This window comes from Seriola lalandi, unplaced genomic scaffold, assembly GCF_002814215.2.
Source record: "Seriola lalandi dorsalis isolate HSWRI2012SDOR001 ecotype SW California unplaced genomic scaffold, Sedor1 jcf7180002055004, whole genome shotgun sequence".
Classification (NCBI taxonomy): Eukaryota; Metazoa; Chordata; class Actinopteri; order Carangiformes; family Carangidae; genus Seriola; species Seriola lalandi.
Window position 1 is genome coordinate 145,925 of NW_019525548.1, and position 17,407 is coordinate 163,331.

Here is a 17,407-nt window from a genome sequence, read left to right on the forward strand (position 1 = left end):
CTCCTGTTTTTTGTTTTTTTTTTTTTTGTTACGAGCTTTCTGTTTCTCTTCGCTTGCATGGCCAAGACATCCTATAAAGCAGTGATTTACGGGTATATATATATATAAATCTTGTTTTTTTTTTTTTTCCGGAATATCAATCACCCCTTTTCATTATCTGAGATTTTCAAGAGTTCAAAAAAACCAAGCGAGAATCGGAGGAGGAACCTCTTCTGGAGCACAAGATAAGTGACCACACAGATCGTCCTCTGCAAAAAAATAAAAAAAAAAACTAATTGGATCAATCTGACTGCCTGCTGATTGACAATTAGAGCTGCGATTGCCCTCAAGAACTGTTCTGTCAAAGAAATAAAGTCTGCATCAGAATCGATTGCACAAGAGCAGAAATTTTTTTTTTTTTTTTTTTTTTCCTTGACAAGACTTTCTATTGTCAACCTTTTGCCAACCCCACGCAGACCCAGTGCCTTTTTGCATGGTCAAACACTATAAGTGCACAATTTAGTCTGCATGCACATGCAAACGAAAACTTCATACATGGGATTTTCTCTTTATCCGATAGCTGCAAGCCTGGAGTTTCCATCTCTCTGCAGAACTGTTATTGTATTTATTCAGTTCCTGTTAAGCCAATGCATGTTGTTTTTTCTCCCTCCACACAGTGCTGCACTTCAGAGTACCACTTAACTGTATTTTAAAGCTGCTGCTGGTGGCTGGTGGTCTCCACACCGCTTTGGAGAGGAGTCGGTGGCGTTTAAGAGCAGTGAGATGTCTGGTCAGGTGAGAGAAATGCTAAAGGCAACCGAGGATCCCATAACTGTTGCATGAGATATCGGCCTCCAGAAAGTTAACACGGGACTACTCCTGCCTTGTGTTTTTTTTTTTTTTCGGATCACAATTACCATTTTCGTGCCCACACCGAGACTCTCCACTGGAGCGCTTCAGACCTGAAATACAGGATTTTTTTCCTCCACCGACGATGGCGGACAGGACTGAGCGCACGACGGAGGACGGATCTTGGGACAGTTTTCGTGTCGCAGAAGAGGCTACATGAGGTTGACAGAGGGCCGCACACGCTTGCCTTTTTTGCCGACTCCACCTTCCCACCTCCTCCTCTTCAAATCTGTGAAGAAACAAAATCTCCGACAGGGGAGGGGGACTGATATCTGCAGAGAGGAATAAACTGTGAGGGAAGGAGTTCAGCTTAGCTGTCTTCTCCCCTACCGTCCCCCAAGCGGTGGGGGGAACGATCAGAAGTATTTTTCTTAAAGGGAGAAGGAGACGCAAATAAGGGAAATACGTTTTGCCCTCCGTGGATCTACAGAATCTTTTTTTTTTTAATTCGTCAAAAATATGGCCGATAATGTCCTGGAGTCCGGCCCGCCTTCAGCCAAGAGGCCCAAGCTGTCCTCTCCAGCTCTCTCGGTGTCTGCCAGTGATGGAAATGGTAAATATATTGCATGCATTACTTAGCTGCAGAGAAAACATAAACTAGCTTTAGACTGTTTGTGTATTAATTACTGCTGAGTCTTGGAAGTCTCTGCAGAGTTGCACAGCAACTTTAGTTGGTCTGAAACAGAGCTTCTTCGTAATTAATGCATTTAAACACGAATATATCTGTAGTTTTTGGTTTAAAAATGCCCAGTCCGAGAATCTGGATTGCTAAAGGAAAACCGTGATGAAGTACTGGCGGTAGAAGCAACTTTCTAGCAGTGATGTTTTGATGTTAGCCCCAACATGCTAACTAGCTACCAACTATAACATCCAGCTCCAAACAATGGAAGAGTCGAGTCACCCCAGTTTGCTTTAAGTTGTCTAGCTACTTTAAAAAGTTAATTAACTGGAAGCACGAGACCGCACACACACATAAAAACAACAGGCTTCGTAAATACACCGTCAACAAAGAGACAAAAATACTGTTTCCAAAACAGCTTTAGGAGAAAGTAACGGTAACGGCTAGCTAGCTAACAAGCTAGGCACACAACCCCACCGGACCGGCTCAGCTGAGCTCGGTAGCTGGCTAGCAAAGGAAATAAGTGATAATTAGCTAAACCGGTGTTGGTCACCAAAAAAAGCTTTTTTTTCTAGTTGGTACTAACTCTTTCTGTAGTTGTGGAAAAAGTCGTTGGGGGCCACGAACAGTTAACGTGTTTTTAAGCGGTGAATATGCTGTGTTTTTAGTGAACTGTTGTCGTATACAGCAGCTAGCTATTGTTCGACACTTCATTAAAGTTGCGCTAAGCGTTGATGTCCGGCTGCAGATTTTTTTGCTGTGTGTTGATTTTTAACTGCGTTTCTACGTTTAAATGAGAGGGCCAAAAAAAAAAAAAAAAGAGCCGCCGTCTTTGAAATGCCTTCTTTCATGTCTTTTGTTCAAAAGCTTTTTTACTATCTCAATTGTGCCTCCGACGAAGCCCATTCTTGTTCGTCCTCCATTGTTTGACTCTGCACGGCGATACTGCGCTGCACTTTTTGCAGTTTACTTTTCAAAAATAAAAAATACAACACTTAAACCCAAGGCAGAAAAACCTTAATGCCTTTCACTTTGTTTGTGAGTTAAACTGTTATTGCAAACTATTTCATGTGCACATGTTGAGCTAGAAGCTGTAAACTTCTGATATTATCTGTTTTAAGTAGACACACAGAGAATCAATGATTTATGCGTTAAGTTTAGTTTGGTGCTGTTTTCCACCGTAAGTTATACAATTAACATATGAAGCATAATAAGAAAGTTAGAAAATAAAGTTATGTGGATTTAAAGCTTGATGCATGTTTACTTTCCTACAACATTTGCGCCTCTAATGCAGTGAAAACTGGGAGGGAAGTGGGAAGGGGTGAAACTAGTCTCGTGCATGCATTTCATTAAACAGTGACAGAGCATATCTTCTGCACAGTAGCTGGATTAACAGGAGAGTTTAGTGATTTTATATGTTAACATGCCATCATAATAAAATTCAAACTTGCAGAGTGTTTTTTCTTCCACCTGAAAAGAACAACTTGGTTTGTCACCGTTACTATCTGCACAAGGAAAACCCCTTTGGATTTTTAATATATTTAAGTGCACTCTCAAATTAATTTCCCTTTTTTAATTTGCCTCCTGTTGCAGTGGATATGACTTTTGATCCTTTGGTCTCTGTCATGCTCTACAACATAACTCTAGATCCAATCCACACACCTGGCTAGTCGCAGTAGTGTTTACCCCTCTGCGGCTTCTCACCCTGACCCTACTGCGTTCACTCTCCATGTTTGGCACCACATCAAACCACAAACTGATGCACAGGAGGGAAGTCTAGGCTGTTTGAAGCTACTGATCCACTGGCTGTCTGGCTATGGGGTCCAGATTAGTGGTTGATAGTTTTTTAATTAATGTTAGAGCTGTGCTACACTTAAAAATTAAAGATATTTAATGAACAATGATGTATGCGTTGCAAATTCTAAATAATTTTTTTTTTCTTGAGCGGTCAACTCTGGGAACCAAATCTTTATTTTTCTAGCTGGTAAGATGCTAAGACTTTTGTTTCTCTTCCCTCATGTTTAGATTTTGGTTCACTCTTTGACCTGGAGCATGACCTCCCAGATGAGCTCATCAGTTCCTCGGACCTGGGGCTGACCAACGGAGGGGATGCCAGTCAACTCCACACCACTCTTGGAGGGGTCGGAGGAGGGATTGGTGTGGGGGGAGGGCAGGATGCTGCTGCGAAACACAAACAGCTATCTGAACTTTTGCGTGCTGGGGGACCAGCACAGCAGGGTGGCCCTACTTCCAACAGCACAGCGCCTGGGGCTTCCATGGGCATGATGGGGGGTGTCAGCGTTGCCCCCGGTGGACCTCAAGGCATGCCCCCCCAGGGCCAGCAGCAGCAGCCTGGATTAATGCAGCAGGTTGGGATGGTTGGAGGGGTGGCGGCTCTCAATCGGGCAGCTGCCATGATGGGTGCCCAGAAGGGCAACACTGGACAGCAGCAGCAAGGGCTGATGGGGGGACAGGTGATGAATGGCTCACCGAGAATGGGCTACCCTGGCAGTGCGGGCATGGGCAACAATAGTAACCTGTTGGCAGAAACCCTACAGCAGCAGCAGGGCGGTCAGCCAATGGGACCAGGGGGTCAAGCAGGGATGAGACCACAGCAACCTGGAGCACTGAACAAGGTAAGCGCAGTCAAAGCTGTAGGGCCAGTCAGTACATTTTGGTAAACTGTCATTTGTAACTGAGGCTAAGATGTTCCAAATGCTGGTGTGGTTTTGATGCTCCGCTGACTCCCACACCTGCACGTTCCCCTTCAAGTACGGAGTAGTGTGAACCTTTTGATAATTACCTGCCCTCTTTCTCATGTATGCGCCAAACACTGAGGTTTGAAATTGCTGCTAAAATCAGCGGAAATGTGTCTAATTGGTCTGGGTGTTGTATATTTGATCTCTCCTGAGTTCAGTAAAGTAACCCAGAGAGGAAGACTAATGGTAATTTCACCCTCACAGCCCTTTAGACATGGATCTGATTCACTGAAACAGTATTACAGTGCAGAGGCGGACACATCTTCATCATCATAGCTGAATGAAGCTGTAGACTGAGGTCGTCCCGTAGTAGTTGTTTTCCAGAGCCACGTGCAGCTATGAGTGTGGTTGTGTGTTGGACTCACAGATGCGTCACTCCTCTCCCTGAGGTATTGATGGTTAACCTCTTTGGTAGTCGATATGCCACACAACCGTTGTGATTTTGTTCCAAAGGTGTGAAGGAAGTGCTGCAAACAACTGTCTTAAGTGGTTCAATTGAGGTGTATTTCTTCAATTGCATGAGACCGTTGCGTAACTCTCTGTGGTTGTGCACCAACACACACAGGGTTTGTTCTGTAATGTCCTGTAATTAAAACATCATCAGTAAAGTGTATGTGTTAGCCATGTTTTGTTTTACTGCTCATCCTTTAAATGTCGTTTTAGCTCAACTTTAAACCCATTAAACAGAGTTTTTCACATAAAGCTCATATGCAGAGATGAACTGTTAGACCCATAGCAACAGTTAACAAACCACTCCACACTGTTGCTAATATTGGAGCAGCTTTATTGGACTTTTAGCCTTAAGTTAAAGATTTTTTTTAGGCTTCTTCAGCATCAGACTGAAAATACAGTGGATCTGAGACCAGAGCTGGAGGTGAAAGGCGACATTTAGATCATGTCAGTATTATGAACTTGTTGTGGAGAGCAGAGGTAACATTACAATACTTACCAGTACGTTTTGGAAAGTGATTTCCTGTTGTCCTCCTAGCACCGTTTCCTCAGTGATATTGTCTTTCTCTCATGTAGGGTGACATTGTAAATCCTCCCACATTTCTTACTTACTGTTTAAATATCAGTTGACTGGCTGCTTAAATCATCCTTTCATAGTTAATAAAAAGTAATGATCTAAATTTATTTCCCCCCCATCTCCTACTTTTCCCTCCATGTGTCTCTGCTGCTCTTCACCGTCTCTTTTCCCTCCCATCTCTCTCATTTTCTTTTGCCCCCCCCCCCCCATCCTGCTTTCTAGATGAATATGATGGCCAACGCGGGCCCCTATGGCGGTCCGTACGGCCAGTCTGCTGGCCAGGGGCTGCCTGGAGCAGGGCTGGGCCCACAGCTCCAGAATAAGGCAGGCCTGCCCAACAATATGGCCAGTCAGTTCAACATGGACAAGAAGGCGCCACCGGGTCAAGGCATGCCTGGGATGGTAAGATATTTTTATTTCTGTCCCATACAGGTGGATAAACTCTGTGGCCATCACAGAGGCCTCTTACATTGCTGTAGATTAACCTTGCTGTTTAACTGAAGTCTCTTGAATGGTTCAACTAAATACACATATTTTAAAATTGCACACTTCCTCATATTGAACCTTTTTTACACACTTTTCCTTTTTACATCCAAAGGTAACAAAGGGACTCACACACAGGTCTCTGATAAATAAAGGGCAAGACCTATTGGCAGACCTGAATCAGTCTTTAGCAGATAGCTTGTTATAAGTGTGTGTGTGTGTGTGTGTGTGTGTGTGTGTGTGTGTGTGTGTGTGTGTGTGTGAGTGTGAGTGAGGGAGGGAATGGAAGAGGCAGATGAACCAGTTTCTCCACCAACAGAGGACTGACAAGATGTAAACGCTGTGCAGAAAAATCAATCATGTGCATGACTGTCAGGCACCGTTTCCTGGCTCGACTTCCTTTAGCAAGACTTTTTTCAGCATTTAACTTCCTGTCAGATCATTCCCTCTTCATGTCCATCATGGTACAGCTCTGTGATGACGGTAGTCATTTTATCAGGTCCCCACCACCACTGACACTGATGAATTTATTGTGTTTTTCATCTGCTAAATCCCGACTCACTATGCTCCGGTAACATTTTTGTGACTCGAACATTCAGCCTTGTGTAGTAACATGGATGCATCGTCAGTGCAAGTAATGAAATCTCAGGAGAGCGCACCTACTCATGAAGAGGTGGCATCTGTCAAGTTGAAACAACATTTACGTTCGTGCAGTTGAGTAAGAGAGTGAATGTTTGCATGAGCTCCGTTGTGTAATTCCTGCCCTAGCAGTTGTGGGAGGTTAAGTGTTGGGGTCATCAGTTTGTTTCCAATATAAGAAGAGTTCATATTTTCCTGTCCTCCACTAAGGAGGGCGTGGGTTGTGCAGATGTATGTTACAGCGTTCCAGCTTATTACTTTAACAGACCAATCTGAAATTGACAGCAAGAAATCAAATCAGTAGCTAAATCATCTGCAGCGGGTTTCGCAGATATTTCAGATGAACTACGAGTTCTCAAAGGGGAAGCAGCCTGAGTCGACTCCGCAGGTGGCGAGGAGGAACACCATTGACATGGTTGCCTTGTGTGGCATTTTAATGAAGAAGTAGCTTAAATCATAATTACAGTTACCTCAGAGGAATGAACTCCTTTGAAGTGACGTTATAGAGCAACAGAATGCACCTGAACTGCCTCGTCCGCCTGCACTGGAAGTCTGAAAACTGTATGTGAATGTATGGAGAAACATTCATGACCTTGATACAAGAAATGCCCTTAGGTTTTTTATTTTATTTAATTTTTATTTTTAGCTCATATAAACTCTTGATTAAATCAGCGGGTGGATGTTCTCCATCCACTTTTGTTTCCCCTTGTGCGTCTGTCACATGCGATATCTCAAATGGCAATGATTCTTACGAAAGGTGGACTTAATGGAAGTATCCGTCGATCAGTCTCCAATCACTGCAGCGAACAGTAGTCAACAGATCACGGTTCCATTACAGGCGTGAGTTGTTTATTGTGCTTATTGCTATTTGGGTTTAATTAAATACAGGCTTTATCTTTTTTTTTTCTTTTTTTTTCAACAGAGAAGGGGCTCATTCATTCTTTAGATGGTTTTCCTGTTTTTAATTACAGAGTAGCTGGAAGCCATGTTCGTGAAATAGACTTTTTGCTCCTTTCTTCACGGAGCATTTGAGTGTTTGATTGTCGAATCTTAATTTACTTCTAATTCATGAAGTATTTCTTTTTGAAATTTTTGATTAAAGTCATCAATAAAGCCTTTTTACGTGACAGTAAACGCCTCATCTATGGTCTAATAAATGTTAAGACAAACATTTAAGTTTTTTTTTTTTACACATGGTCAGACTGTGTACTACTACAGCAGGGAGGGGACATTTCAACAAAGTCTTGGAAAAATTGATAATTGATTGGATGTGTTCGCTGCAGTCTGTTCCTAGATTGATCATTTTGAAGTGGACCCATCACACCTGCTCGTTCTCTAATGCTCGCCGCTGCCTCCTCTCTCTCCTCTCCGTCTCAAGGCCTCTCAGCAGCAGCAACCTGGAGCGGTTGGTGGTGTATCTGTCGGCGGAGCAGCAGCAGCAGTGGGAGGGGCCCAGGTTGGGCTCAGTCCCGTAGGGGCGGGTCCCGGCGCAGCGCCCCCTACTGCGGACCCTGAGAAGCGGAAGCTGATTCAACAGCAGCTGGTCCTCTTGCTCCACGCGCACAAGTGCCAGCGGAGGGAGCAGGCCAACGGCGAGGTACGGCAGTGCAACCTGCCGCACTGCCGCACCATGAAGAATGTGCTCAACCACATGACTCATTGCCAGGCTGGCAAGTCCTGCCAGGGTGAGTCTGCTGAATTATGCTGATTGCTGGTTTTATGCTGTGTGGTTTATATCATGAACACTAGGCAGTGTTTAAAGTTGTAAAGTTATAATGTATCTGCAGCAATTCCTTTTGCTTTTTTCTTTTTTTTTGGCTTGTTCTTGTTTGTTGTTTATACCCCCCTTGGTTTGCCTCCCAGCTTTCCGTTGTACCAACATGAGTTATTCTCTCTCTAGGTGGCTGTTCTACTATAATTTTTCCTTGCTCCGACTTTCATTGAGTCGCCATCTGGACATAGTGTTTTTATACTGAAGGACTTGTACGATAACTTTCTTATTCTCTCTCCTTCCTTTTTCTCTTTCATCTCATCTCATGTTTTTCACTCTGTCACATTCTCACTTATTCTCCCTCTTCTCTCTTTTTCACTTCTCTTCCCCTTTCTCAAACCTTTATCCATTTCCGTCTCTTCCTCTACAGTGGCACACTGTGCCTCATCCAGACAGATCATCTCTCATTGGAAAAACTGCACGCGACACGACTGTCCTGTTTGCCTGCCACTGAAGAACGCTGGAGACAAGAGGAACCAGCAGTGTGAGTGTTTCTTATCATGAAATGATAAAGAATCCTGTTACTAGCCATTTAAAATGCACAACAATGGGCTTGAATCCACAAATGCTCATCCTTTTTTACTCTCCCCTCTCTCCTCCCCACGGCAGCTCTTGTCAACAGTGCAGGGGTTGGTTTGGTGAACTCTTTAGGTTCAGGGGTGCCGGGTGGACAGTCCAACACTCCAAATCTGAACCCTCCCAACCAGATAGACCCCAGCTCCATAGAGAGGGCCTACGCTGCGCTGGGCCTCACTTACCAGGGCAACCAGATGCCACAGCAGCAACCACAGGCCAACATGCCAAACCAGGGGCTGCAGGGGCAGCCCGGGATGAGGACTCTAAACACCATGGGTTAGTTTGTAATGCCACTGTGCATGTGACAAATTATATGCTAACCTCCTGGGATCACTGAGCATGGGTGTTCATTCTTGACCTCGCTCTGATGCAGCAGTCTGTGTTTCCCAATAAAAAAACATATCATTCAAACTCTGTGACTGTCACTTTGCAGGAGGAAACTCCATGGGAGTGAATGGTGGAGTGGGAGTGCAGCCCCCCAACCAGCAGTCCAGCCTACTGCCAGACGCCATGTTGCACAACAGCATGAATGCACAGAGGTATGACTGCTTTTAATTGATCACAGCTGTTTACTTTTTCCTAAGTCAGGCTGCTGTCGTGAAACAGACTTTCTGAAGTCTCACTCCTCATTATCCTTCTTGTCCTTTTTGTTTCCCTCAGTTTGATGAGTGATGGTGTGGGGAACCTGGGCTCCATGCCCACAGCGACTCCTCCTTCTGCTGCAGGCATGAGGAAGTCCTGGCATGAAGACATCACACAGGACCTCCGCAACCACCTTGTCCACAAACTGTGAGTTTGCTTTGTCTTGCACATGGCCCCAAAAAAAAAAAATCTCACTATGGGCGGCAGCTAGTTTTTCAGCGCAGGGTGTCAATCGGTCGCCTCTGTCCTCAAGTTAATTGCAACTTTGTGTCCTTCCTGTTTGTGCATGTGTGTGTCCTGGAGTAGTGTGCAGGCCATCTTCCCCACTCCCGACCCAGCTGCACTGAAAGACCGGCGGATGGAGAACCTGGTGGCTTACGCTCGGAAAGTAGAGGGGGACATGTACGAGTCGGCCAACAGCAGGGTAAGAAACCAATGACAAAACGCAGAGCATTTAAGTGATGTGGCGTCACTATCAGTTCCCAGTTAAGGGAAGGAAATAAAATGCATATATTTCATCCAGATGTGTCCTGTAACATTCTCCCTCCCTTCTGCTGCATCACCTTCCAGGCGGAGTACTACCACCTGCTGGCGGAGAAGATCTACAAGATCCAAAAGGAGCTGGAGGAAAAGAGGAGGACACGGCTCCAGAAGCAGGGCATGATGCCCGGCCAAACTGGATTACCCTCCTCAGGGCTCCCACAGGGGCCTCCAAGCATGGGACAGCCGCCCATGGCCCCGGGGCAACCCCCAAGTAAGTAAACATACTGTTTTGACCTCCCTACATAGACACACATGAATGCACACACACATACTGCTGGCATGCAAATAATACAAAAAGGAGTTTGAGCTCGACTTGTAAATCAGTAAAAGCTGATCAGCAGTTTCAAATCTTAGATGAAAAAGAGAGAAATCATGTTCACACTCAACCAGTCTAATACACTTAGGTGTAATAAAGTTTGTTTGCCTCACTTTTCTCATTCTTTAAACATCTTTTAGTCGTGGCTTGTTGGTAATCTGTGGTTTTGAAGATGAGCTCTGTCATTTCTGTAACTCTTATCAACCTGTCAGATGGTCCTCACGCTGATCCGTCCATGGCCCGACCAGCTGGACCCAATCAGATGGTCAACAGGATGCAGACCCCAGCAGGTACGTGTAAATGACACTATTACAAAGGCATGTTGAGTTAACAGACGTGGAGAAATGTATTTAAATACCACGTTCCAGTTCTGAGGTCAGTACCAATGTAATCCTGTGGTTAGCCCGCTAGCCACTTTATGCTTAACATCCTGACCATGTTTTTCACCTCCTTTTTTCTGGCTGTGTTTTGTTCATTGACGAACGTTGCTGTAGCGCAGTGTTTTCACTAAGTGAACAAACATTCTTCCCTTAATCCACAGAATGCTTCCACACGTTACCTCTCACACATTTTTACTGTCGCAATTAAACGTTCAGCAGTTTTGCTAGTTTTTCTCAATTTTGCGTCAGCGAAGAAAACGACAGCGTTGTAAGTTTACTGATTGGCCGACAGGGAAAGCGACGGGTCGTACTGCGCCCCCTCCCGCACTGGAGTACAAGCGCAGCCTGTTATCTGCACACACACTTTGCATTTTGAATTCCGAAAGATCATTAACAACCGAGTCGAATTTGATGTTCAAAAAATAGTTTGATTCAATTCTGACGTCTCTTGTTTTCTGTCCTGTCCACGTGCAGGAATGAACCAGTTTGGTCAGATGGGGATGCAATCGATGGGTCAGAGGTCGACACCTCCTCTTCCTATTAATGCTCCAATGAACCAGGTTGGTATCACTGTCAAATCATGTCCCACAATCGATTCTGAGAAGCTGTTACTGACTGAACGGAGGACGTTACACAAATGGCAAAGAATCCGAAAAGACAGAAGAACCATGTGTAGTATTTCACCGTTGGCTGTAATGATGTCAAGATGTCACATGTCGCTTAATGTCTCGTTGGCAGATGGGTATAGGTGCAACAAGGATGGGCCAACCCAATGCCACACAGCTACAGAACCAGTACCTCCCCCCGGGCCAGTTTCCCGGGTCCAGTCCTGGACTTGGTTCTGGTCCTGTTGGCATGAACCAGCCAGGGCCGCAGACTGCAGTGCCACCGGTGAGCATCGAGTGACAGTAGATGAATTGGATTTGTCAAGGGGAACTTGGATCTTTGCAGAATCACGTGATATAATGAAAATCAAACATATTTTCAGTTGCATGTGGGAAACCTGCCAAATTAATGCAAATGAGGAGGAACACAGACACCAACTCTCAGAGTAGCTCTGCAGGAATTGATGGGTAGTGATGAATACTGTATGATTAACTGAACTGTCATCAGGATTTTGGCATATTACTCATGACTGCTGTGAGAGATGGTTTTTCATTGGCTCTATCCAGAACTTTTAAGACTGATTATTTGTGCTCTTTGGCACGCTCCATGTTTAATGAATTCATTTTATAGGTTTCTAAGAGACTGATTCAGAAATAAAGTGTTGTAAGTTCCAGAGTTTGTATACCTAGTAAAACCTTTCTCTGTAATTAGTCTGACCTATGTTGTTCTGTATTGCTGGATTGATGTTAGTTTAAGCAGAGACTCTTTGCTTGTCTTCTTTCCCTAACTGGTGTCCTGTCCTCTGCAGCAGAACCAGATGTCTACACCGCCTTCCCTCCCAGCCAGCAGCCCTGCACCACAGTCCAACTCTTCGGCTTCAGGCTCCGGAGCCCCCGGGGGCTCCATGGGGTCTGGTAGTGCCAGTGGTGCTGGGCCTCTACCCAGCCTGCCTCCATCCTCCACCCCCACCCAGCCCAACTCCTACCCTCACTGCCCATCCATCCGAACAAACTCCCCGTCACCAGCGCGCAGCCTAACGCCTCAGCCCCATCAAACACCCCCCACGTTACCGCGTTCGCAGACCCCACAGCCACAGACCCCCGGCACACCCCAGCTGCCACAGCAGCAGCACCCCCAGCAGCAGCAACAACAACAACAACAACAACAACAACAACAGCAGCAGCAACAACAACAACAACAGCAGCAGCAGCAGCAGCAGCAGCAACAACAACAACAGCAGCAGCAGCAACAACAACAGCAGCAACAACAACAAGCTTCACAGAAACAACCATCAGGGCAGACAGTGAACTCTGAGAAGGCCAATCAGCTTCCACAGCAGGCGCTTGGGGGCGTGGCTTCCTCAGGCCCCCAAGCAGGTCAGCCTTCTTCAGTGCCCAACCAGAATGCTCATGTGCCGCTGCAGCTGCCCCAGACCCCAGTGAGTAGATCACCCTGCACAACTTTCCCCAACACAGACTTATTTTTCTTAAACCTCATGTTTGAGTCGTACTTAAGTAGTTAGTCCTTGAAATAGAAAAGCAACAAAAAGCAAAGGTTTCCTTTTTGTGGATTTTAACTTGCCATTTCTTAAACCTCATTCGATCTGTCCCCGATCTTTTGTCTCAGCTATCTGCGAAGCCTTCCCTGACGGCAGATGGCCAGGTATCCTCTCCGGCCTCGGTCAACAGCAGTACCAATCCCAGCTCCCAGCTCGCTCCGGCAGATGGCCCCGCCCCCAGCCAGGAAGACGTTAAAATGGAGGTGAAGAAGCAGGAGGACGACGACGAAGGGGCTGACGCACAAGGAGAGGGCAAGGGGAAGATGGGCAAAGGTCAACCTGACGTGAAGACGGAGGAGAAACCAGAGGTGAGACTGTCCACGGTGACGTACTGACACTTCAGGGTGTGAAAACCTGTATTTCAGATCTGAAAGTTTGATTATTTGATTGATTATAGTGATTTAGGTCTTAAATTTGTTTTTTATAAATAATCACATTGATGAGGAATTCATTACACTGACGTTTAAATCTTCCTCTCAGATAAAGAAAGAGAAGTCATTTGGAGACGGGTGTAAAGGCGAGCCCATGGACACATCTTCGTCTTCGGTGCCGTCGTCGGTAGCAACGGGTGAAGACAAGAAGCCGGAGGTGAAGAAAGAGCCCAAAGAGGAAGAGGAGGGTTCAGGGTCAACGGGCACCAACAGCTCCCCAGCCAGCGCTCAGAGCAAGAAGAAAAGTAAGTTTTGAATCTTGACTCACTTGAGAAAACGCAGCTTTAATAAGAAGAACTGAGACCTAAAGAATGGAGAGTCCAAAAGAGAGAAAACTATCGTAGCTGTGTCGCAATATTCACTTTGATTTCACCAAAACGTCACCACAAAACATCATGTGTTTGTAGACGCGTATGAGACGAGGGTTGGAGGTACAAATATATCTTTTTGAATAAAATGATGATAATAATAAGAAGTGAAAGAGCTTGCCAACTGTCGGGGGGGGGGGGACGCCTTCAGTAACTTTTCCTTTACCCGTGCAGAAGGTAATCCATTTCGAAACCCCTCCTTTTTGTTATTGATTTATTTCCTCTCTCTCTTTCTTTTCTAAATGTAAAACCAGACTTCCAGCTCGTCTCTGTAAAACTCTTTGCCCCTTTGCAGACACACCTCTCTCGGCTGTGTAGGAGGGGGCTGACGAGGCTTGAAGGGGTTAATATGAACATGTGCTGTAAAGTTGAAATACATGTGTGACCCTGTACAAATTGCACATTTTGGTTATGGAACGATTCACTGATGCACCGACTGTACACTACACAAACATGTGTTGTGTCCATTTGTTGAATATCTAGTAAAAAATATCTTTTTAGAAAGAACTAAACAAAACAAAACAAACTAAACCCACCCGTGCTCCCCCGGTGGAGTCGTGACGGGACGTTAAAAGACCAGAAAAGCACCAGTTTTATCACATTGACTCTGGGCTGACACCGCGGCTTCTGTACCCAGAATCCTCCTCTGTCTGATGATGTCCCGCAGGTGTCGTTAAATGCCACAATGCTGCGTGATGCGGTCAGTGGAGTCTCACTGCCGGATCATCCTCAAGTCCTGCCTCTTCCTCTCTTCCTGCTTTTACCTGCCATCTCTCAAGCTCTCTCATTTCTCATCCGTTTTTTTTTATTGCTCCCCCTTTTCCAGTCTTTAAGCCGGAGGAGCTGCGTCAGGCTCTGATGCCCACCCTGGAAGCTTTGTACCGGCAGGACCCTGAGTCCCTTCCCTTCCGTCAGCCGGTGGACCCCCAGTTACTGGGAATACCCGTACGTATTCGAACTAGTAACAAAACTAACCTGGTAAGGGACTGCACTGGCTGCCATTTTGCTTCAACTCCTCTGAAAACGTAGTTTTTTTTTTTTTTCCATTGTTTGTTTTACTTTTTTTCATCTTTAATATTTTTTCTGCTTTGTCATAGTTGTCATACTTTCAGAATTTATTTTATATATCTGCTTCAGTTACTTTAACCTTTTTTTTTTAGTTGATTTTTCTCCCATTGCATGTCAGAAGTTAAGAAAATGAAATTAAGAGTGTGTGTGAGTGTGTTTGTGTGGGAGTGTGTGTGTGTTTGTGTTTGTGTGCGAGTGTGTGGGTGTGTGTTCTCTTTTCTGAAACTTCTTGTCATTTGTAAATCAAAGCAATGAGTCTCATGAACCTTTGCCTTTGCTTTGATGGAACTGTGGAGGAGAAGCACAAAAAGTAAATGATAAATTCAAACCAGACAGAAATAAAAACATTTAAAAACTTTATTGTTTTAGCCGCACAGTATTAGGTGACCCAAACATCCATCAGAGTATTTTGCATAATTGATTAATGGCTGCTTGTCTTTAACGCTCCAAAAACAAATAAATGAAATGTCACCACATTGTATTTCAATGCGAATCATAATTTGCTTTAAACCGTAACAGAGGTTCATGAGCCAGTTGCTTTCATTTATCACTTTAATTTGTTTGACTTTTGCCCTTTTTGTTTTCAGTTTTTTTATTTTTTTAATTTGAATCATTTCATTTCAATCATTTTTTTTGTAGTGTTCATCCTTTTTATTCCATTGCTAGCTTTCTAGTTCAGTTCCTCACCAGTAGTAGTGTGTCAGTGTTCAGGTGGGCAGTGTGTAGAGGTGGGACAATACCTTTACCCTCACTGCATCCAAATTAGGGGAGAGGAACAAAAAAGTAGTTGATAAGACTAAATATTCACGTCCCTACAGGTACAAATCATGATTGTATTGATAAGTGATAGTGTCAGTCCTCCCGCTGCCTCGGACATTAGAGCAGTGATGAGCGAGCGCCAGGCTATTGGCTCACCTCTCCTTCAGGAACCTCCGCAGTCAAGTGATGCAACTTTGCACTGTTGTGTAGTTGTACGACGCCATTTTCAGACAAACATTCAGCCGCTTATTTGAAAATGGAAGTTTCTCACAAACTGGTGGGATTTTTTCTTTTTTTTTTCTTTTTTCTTTTTCTTTCTTTTTTTTAAGCGCTGAATTGTTGTGATATAAATTTGGCCCTGCAGGTTGGTGTGGTAATATGCATCACTTGTTTGTTCATGTGAGTGGTTCCATTCAGAGATGAGGGTCTGTTTCCTAACTCTTGTTGCCATGGTGACACGGAGATGGACCCTGCTCTTTGAAACTCACACCTCCTCTTTTTTTTTTTTTTTTTTTTTTTTTTTTTTTTTTTGGGTGAATCTCCAAAAAGCCTTTTCTTTTCCCTCGCCCTCTTCTCCGCTCCTCCTTTCAAAACAGTGTTTTTTGTTTTGAGAAGAAGTGGAGGACAGACGAGGCGAACAGAAAAACAACTTGGAGACTCATCCGTCCCTCTTACATTTGCTTCACCTCAGCACTGTTGGCTTTAACTCCGTCATCATATTGCTGCTCATGCTGCTGCCGTTGTTAATGCCAACCGCTATGTTGCCAAAAACAGTAAATCTCTTGTCTGCCTGTTGCTGTTGCCACTGCTCTGTTCTTCTTGGTTTTGCACCCTGATCGCTACAAAGGCCTGAAAGCTTTGATTGCACAGAACCTTTCCCCTGGCTGTCAAACAGTGTTAATCCCTGTGTGGCAAAATGAGGAAATGTACTTTTATTTTTTATTTTTTTAAAACACAAATTGGTAAAAGGCGATCGCAGGATCACAATGCCGGGCTTTAGTTGCAATACGATAAAATAAAATGCATCTGTAGCTAGTTTTGAAATCTTTGCCTGTGGTTAAATGAGCAGCAGAGGACCGGACTGACTCGTGGCGGTTGCCTGGTCCCTGCTGCGCAGCACAGAGACCGACTTGATTTTTAAATGTAGGGTGCAAAGCAGAGAGCTGGAGGGCAGAAGTTGTCATGTCTCTCTGTTTGCACACGAACCTTCTTCTCTGCAGCGCTCAACAACATTGTCCCCCTGCACCCTCTTCTCTCCCTACTACTCTGGTCCCGCCCGGTCGACTGCGACGCCTTCATCACACCTGACGGCCACAACGATGACGATACTCTTCCTCCCTATCTCTCTCATCTTCCTCCCTCGGACGGCCAAACCGTTCCACCATCTTGCTACTCTTTCCTCTCTCCCTCCTCTGACCCTTCTCAAATTTCCCTTGACCTGCCGCTCGAATCCGGACGGCGCCCTCCGAACCAGGACTACTTTGACATTGTGAAGAACCCCATGGACCTGTCGACCATCAAGCGGAAGCTGGACACAGGACAGTACCAGGAGCCTTGGCAATATGTCGAGGATATCTGGCTGATGTTCAACAACGCCTGGCTGTACAACCGCAAGACGTCCCGCGTCTACAAGTACTGCTCCAAGCTGGCGGAGGTGTTCGAGACGGAGATCGACCCCGTCATGCAGGGCCTGGGATACTGTTGTGGGAGGAAGGTGAGGCTGCCTGTGCAGGTGTACAGAGACTAAATATTCCCTTCAGTGAAGACATTTTCCCTTTTCTTTATTGAGCTAATTTACGGTCAGGATTGTGTTGTAAAGGAACAGTTTGACATTTGGGGAAATGCCTTCCTGCTGAGAGTTAGATGAGAGGACAGTCTCCTGTCTGTGTGGTAAACATGCAGCTACAGCCAACAAGCCGCTAGCTGTAGCCTTATATTGAACTGACAAATACGAGAGTGATATCAATCTTCTCG

The 17,407-nt window shown here is 45.1% G+C and overlaps 1 protein-coding gene across 10 annotated transcripts in view; it reads left to right on the plus strand.

Moving 5' to 3' along the window:
• Positions 1-7: 7 nt before the first annotated feature.
• ep300b (EP300 lysine acetyltransferase b) overlaps positions 8-17,407 on the plus strand; it is a 32,628-nt gene continuing 15,228 nt past the window's right edge. For 2 of the 10 annotated variants that reach the window (XM_087171451.1, XM_087171454.1), the window contains exons 1-18: positions 8-1,441; positions 3,533-4,143; positions 5,516-5,695; positions 7,794-8,100; positions 8,557-8,670; positions 8,796-9,038; positions 9,196-9,301; positions 9,423-9,551; positions 9,711-9,828; positions 9,975-10,158; positions 10,476-10,553; positions 11,118-11,203; positions 11,382-11,534; positions 12,058-12,687; positions 12,876-13,115; positions 13,288-13,483; positions 14,433-14,584; positions 16,908-17,147. In XM_087171451.1, the coding sequence (XP_087027577.1) occupies positions 1,348-1,441; positions 3,533-4,143; positions 5,516-5,695; positions 7,794-8,100; positions 8,557-8,670; positions 8,796-9,038; positions 9,196-9,301; positions 9,423-9,551; positions 9,711-9,828; positions 9,975-10,158; positions 10,476-10,553; positions 11,118-11,203; positions 11,382-11,534; positions 12,058-12,687; positions 12,876-13,115; positions 13,288-13,483; positions 14,433-14,584; positions 16,908-17,147 (3,861 nt within the window). In that variant the 5' untranslated portion in view covers positions 8-1,347. The remainder of the gene's footprint in view (positions 1,442-3,532; positions 4,144-5,515; positions 5,696-7,793; positions 8,101-8,556; positions 8,671-8,795; positions 9,039-9,195; positions 9,302-9,422; positions 9,552-9,710; positions 9,829-9,974; positions 10,159-10,475; positions 10,554-11,117; positions 11,204-11,381; positions 11,535-12,057; positions 12,688-12,875; positions 13,116-13,287; positions 13,484-14,432; positions 14,585-16,907; positions 17,148-17,407) is intronic. The other 8 variants (XM_087171453.1, XM_087171456.1, XM_087171457.1 and 5 more) reach the window with 5 other exon arrangements.